We start from the raw sequence: 16,000 nt of genomic DNA on the forward strand, positions 1-16,000 counted from the left end.
TCTCTCTCTCCCCTGTCTCTCTCTCCTCTCCCCTGTCCTCTCTCTCCCCTGTCTCTCTCTCCCCTGTCTCTCTCTCCCCTGTCTCTCTCTCCCCCTGTCTCTCTCTCCCCTGTCTCTCTCTCCCCTGTCTCTCTCTCCCCTGTCTCTCTCTCCCCTGTCTCTCTCTCCCCTGTCTCTCTCTCCCCTGTCTCTCTCTCCCCTGTCTCTCTCTCCCCTCTCTCCCCTGTCTCTCTCTCTCCTCTCTCTCTCTCCTCTCTCTCTCTCCTCTCTCTCTCTCCCCTGTCTCTCTCCTCTCTCTCTCCTCCCTGTCTCTCTCGTCTCTGTCTCTCTCCTCTCTCTCTCGTCTCTGTCTCTCTCCCCTGTAGCAGTAAGCTGCTGTCAGAGCTGCGTCAGGAAGCAGCGGTGTGCCTGGGTCTCCTGTGCACCGCTCTGAGCTATGAAACAGAGCGCATCTTCAAGTGGATGTTTGTCAAGTTCAGCTCCAGCACCCGGGACGAGGTCAGGCTGCTGTACCTGGTGGCAGCGTACCGAGCCCTGGAGGCAGCCGGAGAGAGGAAAGCCTTCTCACCTGTCATGCAGGTAGGAGGAACCAGGGCCCCGTTCATAGTGTCTCACAGTAGGAGGAACCAGGGCCCTGTTCATAGTGTCTCACAGTAGGAGGAACCAGGGCCCCCGTTCATAGTGTCTCACAGTAGGAGGAACCAGGGCCCCGTTCATAGTGGTCTCACAGTAGGAGGAACCAGGGCCCCGTTCATAGTGTCTCACAGTAGGAGGAACCAGGGCCCCGTTCATAGTGTCTCACAGTAGGAGGAACCAGGGCCCCGTTCATAGTGTCTCACAGTAGGAGGAACCAGGGCCCCGTTCATAGTGTCTCACAGTAGGAGGAACCAGGGCCCCGTTCATAGTGTCTCACAGTAGGAGGAACCAGGGCCCCGTTCATAGTGTCTCACAGTAGGAGGAACCAGGGCCCCGTTCATAGTGTCTCACAGTAGGAGGAAACCAGGGCCCCGTTCATAGTGTCTCACAGTAGGAGGAACCAGGGCCCTGTTCATAGTGTCTCACAGTAGGAGGAACCAGGTCCCTGTTCATAGTGTCTCACAGTAGGAGGAACCAGGGCCCTGTTCATAGTGTCTCACAGTAGGAGGAACCAGGGCCCTGTTCATAGTGTCTCACAGAAGGAGGACCAGGGCCCTGTTCATAGTGTCTCACAGTGGGAGGAACCAGGGCCCTGTTCATAGTGGTCTCACAGTAGGAGGGCTGACTTGGGATCATTTTGACCTTTTTAGATCACAATGAATAAGATGACATTGACGAGGGGGGGGGGGGTGCCTGATCCCAGATCAGCACTCGTACCCTGATAAGTTTTTGTTATAAGGCCCAGGGTTGTTGTTAGGGACGGTTACGTTGAGAGAGGGGCAGGGTGGGTAATTGACCGTCTGTGGCGGCCATGTTTTGTGTCAGCTGGTGATGAGTAGCCTGCAGTCCATCCTGGAGAACCTGGACACGCCGGAGCTGCTGTGTCAGAGCGTCCACTGTATCCTGCAGGTGGCCCGCTGCCACCCACACGTCTTCAGCACCAACTTCAGAGTGAGTGGTAACACACACACACCACACACACACACACACCCCCACACGTCTTCAGCACCAACTTCAGAGTGAGTGGTAACACACACACACACACACACACACACACACACACACATCTTCAGCACCAACTTCAGAGTGAGTGGCAACACACACACACACACCCCCACACGTCTTCAGCACCAACTTCAGAGTGAGTGGCAACACACACACACACCCCCACACGTCTTCAGCACCAACTTGAGAGTGAGTGGCAACACACACACACACACACACGTCTTCAGAACCAACTTCAGAGTGAGTGGCAACACACACACACACACACACACACATCTTCAGCACCAACTTCCTACTGCCTGGCTCGCTCCCTCTCTCTCTATCTCGTCTCCTACTGCCTTGCTCACTCCCTCTCTCTACTTCTGTCTCCTACTGCCTTGCTCACTCCCTCTCTCTACTTCTGTCTCCTACTGCCTGGGCTCGCTCCCCTCTCTCTACCTCATCTCCTCCTACCTGGTTCGCTCCCTCTCTCTCTACCTCGTCTCCTACTGCCTGGCTCGCTCTCTCTTCTCTCTACCTCATCTCCTCCTACCTGGTTCGCTCCCTCTCTCTCTACCTCGTCTCCTACTGCCTGGCTCGCTCTCTCTTCTCTCTACCTCATCTCCTCCTACCTGGTTCGCTCCCTCTCCTCTAGCTCGTCTCCTCCTACCTGGTTCTCTCTCTCTGTCTCTCTACCTCGTCTCCTCCTACCTGGTTCTCTCCCTTTCTCTCTACCTCGTCTCCTCCTGCCTGGTTCTCTCCCTCTCTCTACCTCGTCTCCTCCTGCCTGGTTCTCTCTCTCTACCTCGTTTCCTCCTGCCTGGTTCTCTCTCTCTACCTCGTCTCCTCCTGCCTGGTTCTCTCCCTCCCTACCTCGTCTCCTCCTGCCTGGTTCTCTCCTCTTTCACTACCTCGTCTCCTACTGCCTGGTTCGCTTCCTCTTTCACTACCTCGTCTCCTTCCTACCTGGTTCTCTCTCTCTGTCTCTCTACCTCGTCTCCTCCTACCTGGTTCTCTCCCTTTCTCTCTACCTCGTCTCCTCCTGCCTGGTTCTCTCCCTCTCTCTCTACCTCGTCTCCTCCGCCTGGTTCGCTCCCTCTCTCACTACCTCGTCTCCTACTGCCTGGTTCGCTCCCTCTCTCTCTACCTCGTCTCCTACTGCCTGGCTCGCTCCCTCTCTCTCTACCTCGTCTCCTACTGCGTGGCTCGCTCCCTCTTTCACTACCTCGTATCCTACTGCCTGGCTCGCTCCCTCTTTCACTACCTCGTCTACTACTGCGTGGCTCGCTCCCTCTTTCACTACCTCGTCTACTACTGCGTGGCTCGCTCCCTCTTTCACTACCTCGTCTCCTACTGCATGGCTCGCTCCCTCTTTCACTACCTCGTCTCCTCCTGCCTGGTTCTCTCCCTCTCTCTCTACCTCGTCTCCTACTGCGTGGCTCGCTCCCTCTTTCACTACCTCGTCTCCTACTGCCTGGCTCGCTTCCTCTTTCACTACCTCGTCTCCTACTGCCTGGCTCGCTCCCTCTTTCACTACCTCGTCTCCTCCTGCCTGGTTCTCTCCCTCTCTCTCTACCTCGTCTCCTCCTGCCTGGTTCTCTCTCTCTACCTCGTCTCCTCCTGCCTGGTTCTCTCCCTCTCTCTCTACCTCGTCTCCTCCTGCCTGGTTCTCTCCCTCTCTCACTACCTCGTCTCCTCCTGCCTGGTTCTCTCTGTCTCTACCAGCAGGTCTTCTTAATGTCCCCCAGAGTGTCTACAGTGAAGTATGTGTGTTGTGTTGACCTTGCCTGTTGTGTGTGACAGGATACGGTGGATATCTTGGTGGGCTGGCACATTGACCACACACAGAAACAGTCTCTGACTCAGCAGGTCTCAGGTGAGTAGACACACACGTTTTCCATCTTCCTCTTAGTATAGAATATAATCCGAATTCAGTGGGGTTGGACAGATTTCTGCAAGTCTGTAGTTGACATCACCAGGCTTGTCATGGGGGATCCAATCAGGTTTGAGTTAAAACTCCATATAGTTGAAATGGATTAAAACCAAATGGGAACTGATTATGGACCGATATTCATAGTTTATTGTCAGTCAAGGACCATCAAATTCAAAAGACTATCAATAGTGGAGTCACTTCCTGGAAATGGACTGCAAGGACATAATAAGTAGAGTGCAGCCATCCGGACCTCTGAACACCGAATACGGACCCTGGGGCTAAATGAGTTGGACCCTGGGGCTAAATGAGTTGGAGCCTGGGGCTAAATGAGTTGGGCCCTGGGGCTAAATGAGTTGGGCCCTGGGGCTAAATGAGTTGGACCCTGGGGCTAAATGAGTTGGACCCTGGGGCTAAATGAGTTGGACCCTGGGGCTAAATGAGTTAGACCCTGGGGCTAAATGAGTTGGACCCTGGGGCTAAATGAGTTGGACACCTCTGGTTTTACACAAGTCAACTGTGTGTGAACTGTGTGTGTGTGTGAACTGTGTGTGTGTATGAACTGTGTGTGTGTGCAGGCTGGCTGCAGAGCCTGGAACAGTTCTGGGTAGCAGACCTGACCTTCTCCACCACGCTGTTGGGACAGTTTCTAGAGGACATGGAGGCCTACGCAGAGGTCAGTAACACCACCACACACACACAGACAGTTCTGGGTAGCAGACCACCGGTGGACTCCAATGAAGTTGTAGTGACATCAAGGATGATCAATGGAAATGGAATAGAATAAGTCTAGGGGTTTAACAACATGTAGAATAAGTCTAGGGGTATAACACAACAACATGCGGAATAAGTCTAGGGGTTTAACACCACAACATGCGGAATAAGCCTAGGGGTTTAACACAACAACATGCGGAATAAGCCTAGGGGTTTAACACAACAACATGCGGAATAAGTCTAGGGGTTTAACACAACAACATGCGGAATAAGTCTAGGGGTTTAACACCACAACATGCGGAATAAGTCAAGGGGTTTAACACCACAACATGCAGAATAAGTCTAGGGGTTTAACACAACAACATGCGGAATAAGTCTAGGGGTTTAACACAACAACATGCGGAATAAGTCTAGGGGTTTAACACAACAACATGCGGAATAAGTCTAGGGGTTTAACACAACAACATGCGGAATAAGTCTAGGGGTTTAACACAACAACATGCGGAATAAGTCTAGGGGTTTAACACAACAACATGCGGAATAAGTCTAGGGGTTTAACACAACAACATGCGGAATAAGTCTAGGGGTTTAACACAACAACATGCGGAATAATTCTAGGGGTTTAACACAACAACATGCGGAATAAGTCTAGGGGTTTAACACAACAACATGCGGAATAAGTATAGGGGTTTAACACCACAACATGCAGAATAAGTCTAGGGGTTTAACACAACAACATGCGGAATAAGTCTAGGGGTTTACCACAACAACATGCGGAATAAGTCTAGGGGTTTAACACCACAACATGTAGAATAAGCCTAGGGATTTAACACAACAACATGCAGAATAAGTCTAGGGGTTTAACACCACAACATGTAGAATAAGTCTAGGGGTTAACACCACAACATGTAGAATACGTCTAGGGGTTTAACAACATGTAGAATAAGTCTAGGGGTTTAACAACACAACATGTAGAATAAGTCTAGGGGTTTAACAACATGTAGAATACGTCTAGGGGTTTAACAACATGTAGAATACGTCTAGGGGTTTAACACAACAACATGTAGAATAAGTCTAGGGGTTTAACACAACAACATGTAGAATAAGCCTAGGGGTTTAACACAACAACATGTAGAATAAGTCTAGGGGTTTAACACCACAAAAACACATAGAATAAGTCTAGGGGTTTAACACAACAACATGTAGAATAAGCCTAGGGGTTTAACACAACAACATGTAGAATAAGCCTAGGGGTTTAACACAACAACATGTAGAATAAGCCTAGGGGTTTAACACAACAACATGTAGAATAAGCCTAGGGGTTTAACACAACAACATGTAGAATAACTCTAGGGGTTTAACACAAGAACAACATGTAGAATAAGTCTAGGGGTTTAACACAAGAACAACATGTAGAATAAGTCTAGGGGTTTAACACAAGAACAACATGTAGAATAAGTCTAGGGCTTTAACACCACAACATGTAGAATAAGCCTAGGGGTTTAACACAACAACATGTAGAATAAGTCTAGGGGTTTAACACAACAACATGTAGAATAAGCCTAGGGGTTTAACACAACAACATGTAGAATAAGCCTAGGGGTTTAACACAACAACAACATGTAGAATAAGTCTAGGGGTTTAACACAACAACAACATGTAGAATAAGTCTAGGGGTTTAACAACATGTAGAATAAGTCTAGGGGTTTAACACAACAACATGTAGAATAAGCCTAGGGGTTTAACACAACAACAACATGTAGAATAAGCCTAGGGGTTTAACACAACAACAACACGTAGAATACGTCTAGGGGTTTAACACAACAACAACATGTAGAATAAGTCTAGGGGTTTAACACAACAACAACATGTAGAATAAGTCTAGGGGTTTAACACAACAACAACATGTAGAATAAGTCTAGGGGTTTAACAACATGTAGAATAAGTCTAGGGGTTTAACACAACAACATGTAGAATAAGTCTAGGGGTTTAACACAACAACATGTAGAATACGTCTAGGGGTTTAACACAACAACAACATGTAGAATAAGTCTAGGGGTTTAACACAACAACAACATGTAGAATAAGTCTAGGGGTTTAACACAACAACAACATGTAGAATAAGTCTAGGGGTTTAACACAACAACAACATGTAGAATAAGTCTAGGGGTTTAACAACATGTAGAATAAGTCTAGGGGTTTAACACAACAACATGTAGAATAAGTCTAGGGGTTTAACACAACAACATGTAGAATAAGTCTAGGGGTTTAACACCACAACATGTAGAATAAGCCTAGGGGTTTAACAACACAACATGTAGAATAAGTCTAGGGGTTTAACAACATGTAGAATACGTCTAGGGGTTTAACAACATGTAGAATACGTCTAGGGGTTTAACACAACAACATGTAGAATAAGTCTAGGGTTTAACACAACAACATGTAGAATAAGCCTAGGGGTTTAACACAACAACATGTAGAATAAGTCTAGGGGTTTAACACAACAACATGTAGAATAAGCCTAGGGGTTTAACACAACAACATGTAGAATAAGTCTAGGGGTTTAACACAACAACAACATGTAGAATAAGTCTAGGGGCTTAACACAACAACAACATGTAGAATAAGTCTAGGGGTTTAACACAACAACAACATGTAGAATAAGTCTAGGGGTTTAACACAACAACAACATGTAGAATACGTCTAGGGGTTTAACACAACAACAACATGTAGAATAAGTCTAGGGGTTTAACACAACAACATGTAGAATAAGTCTAGGCGTTTAACACAACAACATGCGGAATAAGTCTAGGGGTTTAACACAACAACATGCGGAATAAGTCTAGGGGTTTAACACATCAACATGTAGAATAAGCCTAGGGGTTTAACACAACAACATGCGGAATAAGTCTAGGGGTTTAACACAACAACATGCGGAATAAGTCTAGGGGTTTAACACATCAACATGTAGAATAAGCCTAGGGGTTTAACACCACAACATGTAGAATAAGCCTAGGGGTTTAACACAACAACATGTAGAATACGTCTAGGGGTTTAACACAACAACATGTAGAATAAGTCTAGGGGTTTAACACAACAACATGCGGAATAAGTCTAGGGGTTTAACACCACAACATGTAGAATAAGTCTAGGGGTTTAACAACATGTAGAATAAGTCTAGGGGTTTAACACCACAACAACACATAGAATAAGTCTAGGGGTTTAACACAACAACATGTAGAATACGTCTAGGGGTTTAACACCACAACATGTAGAATAAGTCTAGGGGTTTAACACAACAACATGTAGAATAAGCCTAGGGGTTTAACAACATGTAGAATAAGTCTAGGGGTTTAACACAACAACATGTAGAATAAGTCTAGGGGTTTAACACCACAACATGTAGAATACGTCTAGGGGTTTAACAACATGTAGAATAAGCCTAGGGGTTTAACAACACAACAACATGTAGAATACGTCTAGGGGTTTAACACAACAACAACATGTAGAATAAGTCTAGGGGTTTAACACAACAACAACATTTAGAATAAGTCTAGGGGTTTAACACAACAACAACATGTAGAATAAGTCTAGGGGTTTAACAACATGTAGAATAAGTCTAGGGGTTTAACACAACAACATGTAGAATAAGTCTAGGGGTTTAACACCACAACATGTAGAATACGTCTAGGGGTTTAACAACATGTAGAATAAGCCTAGGGGTTTAACAACACAACATGTAGAATAAGTCTAGGGGTTTAACAACATGTAGAATACGTCTAGGGGTTTAACAACATGTAGAATACGTCTAGGGGTTTAACACAACAACATGTAGAATAAGTCTAGGGGTTTAACACAACAACATGTAGAATAAGCCTAGGGGTTTAACACAACAACATGTAGAATAAGTCTAGGGGTTTAACACCACAAAAACACATAGAATAAGTCTAGGGGTTTAACACAACAACATGTAGAATAAGCCTAGGGGTTTAACACAACAACATGTAGAATAAGCCTAGGGGTTTAACACAACAACATGTAGAATAAGCCTAGGGGTTTAACACAACAACATGTAGAATAAGCCTAGGGGTTTAACACAACAACATGTAGAATAACTCTAGGGGTTTAACACAAGAACAACATGTAGAATAAGTCTAGGGGTTTAACACAAGAACAACATGTAGAATAAGTCTAGGGGTTTAACACAAGAACAACATGTAGAATAAGTCTAGGGCTTTAACACCACAACATGTAGAATAAGCCTAGGGGTTTAACACAACAACATGTAGAATAAGCCTAGGGGTTTAACACAACAACAACATGTAGAATAAGTCTAGGGGTTTAACACAACAACAACATGTAGAATAAGTCTAGGGGTTTAACACAAGAACAACATGTAGAATAAGTCTAGGGCTTTAACACCACAACATGTAGAATAAGCCTAGGGGTTTAACACAACAACATGTAGAATAAGTCTAGGGGTTTAACACAACAACATGTAGAATAAGCCTAGGGGTTTAACACAACAACATGTAGAATAAGCCTAGGGGTTTAACACAACAACAACATGTAGAATAAGTCTAGGGGTTTAACACAACAACAACATGTAGAATAAGTCTAGGGGTTTAACAACATGTAGAATAAGTCTAGGGGTTTAACACAACAACATGTAGAATAAGCCTAGGGGTTTAACACAACAACAACATGTAGAATAAGCCTAGGGGTTTAACACAACAACAACACGTAGAATACGTCTAGGGGTTTAACACAACAACAACATGTAGAATAAGTCTAGGGGTTTAACACAACAACAACATGTAGAATAAGTCTAGGGGTTTAACACAACAACAACATGTAGAATAAGTCTAGGGGTTTAACAACATGTAGAATAAGTCTAGGGGTTTAACACAACAACATGTAGAATAAGTCTAGGGGTTTAACACAACAACATGTAGAATACGTCTAGGGGTTTAACACAACAACAACATGTAGAATAAGTCTAGGGGTTTAACACAACAACAACATGTAGAATAAGTCTAGGGGTTTAACACAACAACAACATGTAGAATAAGTCTAGGGGTTTAACACAACAACAACATGTAGAATAAGTCTAGGGGTTTAACAACATGTAGAATAAGTCTAGGGGTTTAACACAACAACATGTAGAATAAGTCTAGGGGTTTAACACAACAACATGTAGAATAAGTCTAGGGGTTTAACACCACAACATGTAGAATAAGCCTAGGGGTTTAACAACACAACATGTAGAATAAGTCTAGGGGTTTAACAACATGTAGAATACGTCTAGGGGTTTAACAACATGTAGAATACGTCTAGGGGTTTAACACAACAACATGTAGAATAAGTCTAGGGGTTTAACACAACAACATGTAGAATAAGCCTAGGGGTTTAACACAACAACATGTAGAATAAGTCTAGGGGTTTAACACAACAACATGTAGAATAAGCCTAGGGGTTTAACACAACAACATGTAGAATAAGTCTAGGGGTTTAACACAACAACAACATGTAGAATACGTCTAGGGGCTTAACACAACAACACCATGTAGAATAAGTCTAGGGGTTTAACACAACAACAACATGTAGAATAAGTCTAGGGGTTTAACACAACAACAACATGTAGAATACGTCTAGGGGTTTAACACAACAACAACATGTAGAATAAGTCTAGGGGTTTAACACAACAACATGTAGAATAAGTCTAGGCGTTTAACACAACAACATGCGGAATAAGTCTAGGGGTTTAACACAACAACATGCGGAATAAGTCTAGGGGTTTAACACATCAACATGTAGAATAAGCCTAGGGGTTTAACACAACAACATGCGGAATAAGTCTAGGGGTTTAACACAACAACATGCGGAATAAGTCTAGGGGTTTAACACATCAACATGTAGAATAAGCCTAGGGGTTTAACACCACAACATGTAGAATAAGCCTAGGGGTTTAACACAACAACATGTAGAATACGTCTAGGGGTTTAACACAACAACATGTAGAATAAGTCTAGGGGTTTAACACAACAACATGCGGAATAAGTCTAGGGGTTTAACACCACAACATGTAGAATAAGTCTAGGGGTTTAACAACATGTAGAATAAGTCTAGGGGTTTAACACCACAACAACACATAGAATAAGTCTAGGGGTTTTAACACAACAACATGTAGAATACGTCTAGGGGTTTAACACCACAACATGTAGAATAAGTCTAGGGGTTTAACACAACAACATGTAGAATAAGCCTAGGGGTTTAACAACATGTAGAATAAGTCTAGGGGTTTAACACAACAACATGTAGAATAAGTCTAGGGGTTTAACACCACAACATGTAGAATACGTCTAGGGGTTTAACAACATGTAGAATAAGCCTAGGGGTTTAACAACACAACAACATGTAGAATACGTCTAGGGGTTTAACACAACAACAACATGTAGAATAAGTCTAGGGGTTTAACACAACAACAACATTTAGAATAAGTCTAGGGGTTTAACACAACAACAACATGTAGAATAAGTCTAGGGGTTTAACAACATGTAGAATAAGTCTAGGGGTTTAACACAACAACATGTAGAATAAGTCTAGGGGTTTAACACCACAACATGTAGAATACGTCTAGGGGTTTAACAACATGTAGAATAAGCCTAGGGGTTTAACAACACAACATGTAGAATAAGTCTAGGGGTTTAACAACATGTAGAATACGTCTAGGGGTTTAACAACATGTAGAATACGTCTAGGGGTTTAACACAACAACATGTAGAATAAGTCTAGGGGTTTAACACAACAACATGTAGAATAAGCCTAGGGGTTTAACACAACAACATGTAGAATAAGTCTAGGGGTTTAACACCACAAAAACACATAGAATAAGTCTAGGGGTTTAACACAACAACATGTAGAATAAGCCTAGGGGTTTAACACAACAACATGTAGAATAAGCCTAGGGGTTTAACACAACAACATGTAGAATAAGCCTAGGGGTTTAACACAACAACATGTAGAATAAGCCTAGGGGTTTAACACAACAACATGTAGAATAACTCTAGGGGTTTAACACAAGAACAACATGTAGAATAAGTCTAGGGGTTTAACACAAGAACAACATGTAGAATAAGTCTAGGGGTTTAACACAAGAACAACATGTAGAATAAGTCTAGGGCTTTAACACCACAACATGTAGAATAAGCCTAGGGGTTTAACACAACAACATGTAGAATAAGTCTAGGGGTTTAACACAACAACATGTAGAATAAGCCTAGGGGTTTAACACAACAACATGTAGAATAAGCCTAGGGGTTTAACACAACAACAACATGTAGAATAAGTCTAGGGGTTTAACACAACAACAACATGTAGAATAAGTCTAGGGTTTAACAACATGTAGAATAAGTCTAGGGGTTTAACACAACAACATGTAGAATAAGCCTAGGGGTTTAACACAACAACAACATGTAGAATAAGCCTAGGGGTTTAACACAACAACAACATGTAGAATACGTCTAGGGGTTTAACACAACAACAACATGTAGAATAAGTCTAGGGGTTTAACACAACAACAACATGTAGAATAAGTCTAGGGGTTTAACACAACAACAACATGTAGAATAAGTCTAGGGGTTTAACAACATGTAGAATAAGTCTAGGGGCTTAACACAACAACATGTAGAATAAGTCTAGGGGTTTAACACAACAACATGTAGAATACGTCTAGGGGTTTAACACAACAACAACATGTAGAATAAGTCTAGGGGTTAACACAACAACAACATGTAGAATAAGTCTAGGGGTTTAACACAACAACAACATGTAGAATAAGTCTAGGGGTTTAACAACATGTAGAATAAGTCTAGGGGTTTAACACAACAACATGTAGAATAAGTCTAGGGGTTTTAACACAACAACATGTAGAATAAGTCTAGGGGTTTAACACCACAACATGTAGAATACGTCTAGGGGTTTAACAACATGTAGAATAAGCCTAGGGGTTAACAACACAACATGTAGAATAAGTCTAGGGGTTTAACAACATGTAGAATACGTCTAGGGGTTTAACAACATGTAGAATACGTCTAGGGGTTTAACACAACAACATGTAGAATAAGTCTAGGGGTTTAACACAACAACATGTAGAATAAGCCTAGGGGTTTAACACAACAACATGTAGAATAAGTCTAGGGGTTTAACACAACAACATGTAGAATAAGCCTAGGGTTTAACACAACAACATGTAGAATAAGTCTAGGGGTTTAACACAACAACAACATGTAGAATAAGTCTAGGGGCTTAACACAACAACAACATGTAGAATAAGTCTAGGGGTTTAACACAACAACAACATGTAGAATAAGTCTAGGGGTTAACACAACAACAACATGTAGAATACGTCTAGGGGTTTAACACAACAACAACATGTAGAATAAGTCTAGGCGTTTAACACAACAACATGCGGAATAAGTCTAGGGGTTTAACACAACAACATGCGGAATAAGTCTAGGGGTTTAACACATCAACATGTAGAATAAGCCTAGGGGTTTAACACAACAACATGCGGAATAAGTCTAGGGGTTTAACACAACAACATGCGGAATAAGTCTAGGGGTTTAACACATCAACATGTAGAATAAGCCTAGGGGTTTAACACCACAACATGTAGAATAAGCCTAGGGGTTTAACACAACAACATGTAGAATACGTCTAGGGGTTTAACACAACAACATGTAGAATAAGTCTAGGGGTTTAACACAACAACATGCGGAATAAGTCTAGGGGTTTAACACCACAACATGTAGAATAAGTCTAGGGGTTTAACAACATGTAGAATAAGTCTAGGGGTTTAACACCACAACAACACATAGAATAAGTCTAGGGGTTTAACACAACAACATGTAGAATACGTCTAGGGGTTTAACACCACAACATGTAGAATAAGTCTAGGGGTTTAACACAACAACATGTAGAATAAGCCTAGGGGTTTAACACAACATGTAGAATAAGTCTAGGGGTTTAACACCACAACAACACATAGAATAAGTCTAGGGGTTTAACACAACAACATGTAGAATAAGCCTAGGGGTTTAACACAACAACATGTAGAATAAGCCTAGGGGTTTAACACAACAACATGTAGAATAAGTCTAGGGGTTTAACACAAGAACAACATGTAGAATAAGTCTAGGGGTTTAACACCACAACATGTAGAATAAGTCTAGGGCTTTAACACCACAACATGTAGAATAAGTCTAGGGGTTTAACACCACATGTAGAATAAGTCTAGGGGTTTAACACCACAACATGTAGAATAAGTCTAGGGGTTTAACACAACAACATGTAGAATAAGCCTAGGGGTTTAACACAACAACATGTAGAATAAGTCTAGGGGTTTAACACAACAACATGTAGAATAAGCCTAGGGGTTTAACACAACAACATGTAGAATAAGCCTAGGGGTTTAACACAACAACAACATGTAGAATAAGTCTAGGGGTTTAACACAACAACAACATGTAGAATAAGTCTAGGGGTTTAACACAACAACAACATGTAGAATAAGTCTAGGGGTTTAACACAACAACAACATGTAGAATAAGTCTAGGGGTTTAACACAACAACAACATGTAGAATAAGTCTAGGGGTTTAACACAACAACAACATGTAGAATAAGTCTAGGGGTTTAACACAACAACAACATGTAGAATAAGTCTAGGGGTTTAACACAACAACAACATGTAGAATAAGTCTAGGGTTTAACACAACAACAACATTAGAATAAGTCTAGGGGTTTAACAACATGTAGAATAAGTCTAGGGGTTTAACAACATGTAGAAATACGTCTAGGGGTTTAACAACATGTAGAATACGTCTAGGGGTTTAACACAACAACATGTAGAATAGCGTTAGGGGGTTTAACACAACAACATGTAGAATAAGTCTAGGGGTTTTAACACAACAACATGTAGAATAAGTCTAGGGGTTTAACACAACATGTAGAATAAGTCTAGGGGTTTAACACAACATGTAGAATAAGTCTAGGGGTTTAAACACAACATGTAGGAATAGTCTAGGGGTTTAACACAACAACAACATGTAGAATAGTCTAGGGGTTTAACACAACAACAACATGTAGAATACATCTAGGGGTTTAACACAACAACATGTAGAATAAGTCTAGGGGTTTAACACAACAACAACATGTAGAATAAGTCTAGGGGTTTAACACAACAACAACATGTAGAATAAGTCTAGGGGTTTAACACAACAACAACATGTAGAATAAGTCTAGGGGTTTAACAACATGTAGAATAAGTCTAGGGGTTAAACACAACAACATGTAGAATAAGTCTAGGGGTTTAACACAACAACATGTAGAATACGTCTAGGGGTTTAACACAACAACAACATGTAGAATAAGTCTAGGGTTTAACACACAACAACATGTAGAATAAGTCTAGGGGTTTAACACCACAACATGTAGAATACGTCTAGGGGTTTAACAACATGTAGAATAAGCCTAGGGGTTTAACAACACAACTGTAGAATAAGTCTAGGGGTGTTAACAACATGTAGAATACGTCTAGGGGTTTAACAACATGTAGAATACGTCTAGGGGTTTAACACAACAACATGTAGAATAAGTCTAGGGGTTTAACACAACAACATGTAGAATAAGCCTAGGGGTTTAACACAACAACATGTAGAATAAGTCTAGGGGTTTAACACAACAACATGTAGAATAAGCCTAGGGGGTTTAACACAACAACATGTAGAATAAGTCTAGGGGTTTAACACAACAACAACATGTAGAATAAGTCTAGGGGCTTAACACAACAACAACATGTAGAATAAGTCTAGGGGTTTAACACAACAACAACATGTAGAATAAGTCTAGGGGTTTAACACAACAACAACATGTAGAATACGTCTAGGGGTTTAACACAACAACAACATGTAGAATAAGTCTAGGGGTTTAACACAACAACATGTAGAATAAGTCTAGGCGTTTAACACAACAACATGCGGAATAAGTCTAGGGGTTTAACACATCAACATGTAGAATAAGCCTAGGGGTTTAACACCACAACATGTAGAATAAGCCTAGGGGTTTAACACAACAACATGTAGAATACGTCTAGGGGTTTAACACAACAACATGTAGAATAAGTCTAGGGGTTTAACACAACAACATGCGGAATAAGTCTAGGGGTTTAACACCACAACATGTAGAATAAGTCTAGGGGTTTAACAACATGTAGAATAAGTCTAGGGGTTTAACACCACAACAACACATAGAATAAGTCTAGGGGTTTAACACAACAACATGTAGAATACGTCTAGGGGTTTAACACCACAACATGTAGAATAAGTCTAGGGGTTTAACACAACAACATGTAGAATAAGCCTAGGGGTTTAACACAACATGTAGAATAAGTCTAGGGGTTTAACACCACAACAACACAGAATAAGTCTAGGGGTTTAACACAACAACATGTAGAATAAGCCTAGGGGTTTAACACAACAACATGTAGAATAAGCCTAGGGGTTTAACACAACAACATGTAGAATAAGTCTAGGGGTTTAACACAAGAACAACATGTAGAATAAGTCTAGGGGTTTAACACCACAACATGTAGAATAAGTCTAGGGCTTTAACACCACAACATGTAGAATAAGTCTAGGGGTTTAACACCACAACATGTAGAATAAGTCTAGGGGTTT

The 16,000-nt window shown here is 41.9% G+C and overlaps 1 protein-coding gene across 1 annotated transcript in view; it reads left to right on the forward strand.

The window, feature by feature from the left end:
- Positions 1-16,000, forward strand: part of smg1 (SMG1 nonsense mediated mRNA decay associated PI3K related kinase) — a 141,222-nt gene that overhangs the window by 16,641 nt on the left and 108,581 nt on the right. Inside the window, 4 exon segments of the mRNA XM_031814105.1 lie at positions 366-579; positions 1,462-1,587; positions 3,424-3,496; positions 4,129-4,226. Of these exon segments, the coding sequence (XP_031669965.1) occupies positions 366-579; positions 1,462-1,587; positions 3,424-3,496; positions 4,129-4,226 (511 nt within the window).

The sequence above is a fragment of the Oncorhynchus kisutch genome, unplaced genomic scaffold (genome assembly GCF_002021735.2).
Source record: "Oncorhynchus kisutch isolate 150728-3 unplaced genomic scaffold, Okis_V2 Okis06b-Okis10b_hom, whole genome shotgun sequence".
NCBI classification, from domain to species: Eukaryota; Metazoa; Chordata; class Actinopteri; order Salmoniformes; family Salmonidae; genus Oncorhynchus; species Oncorhynchus kisutch.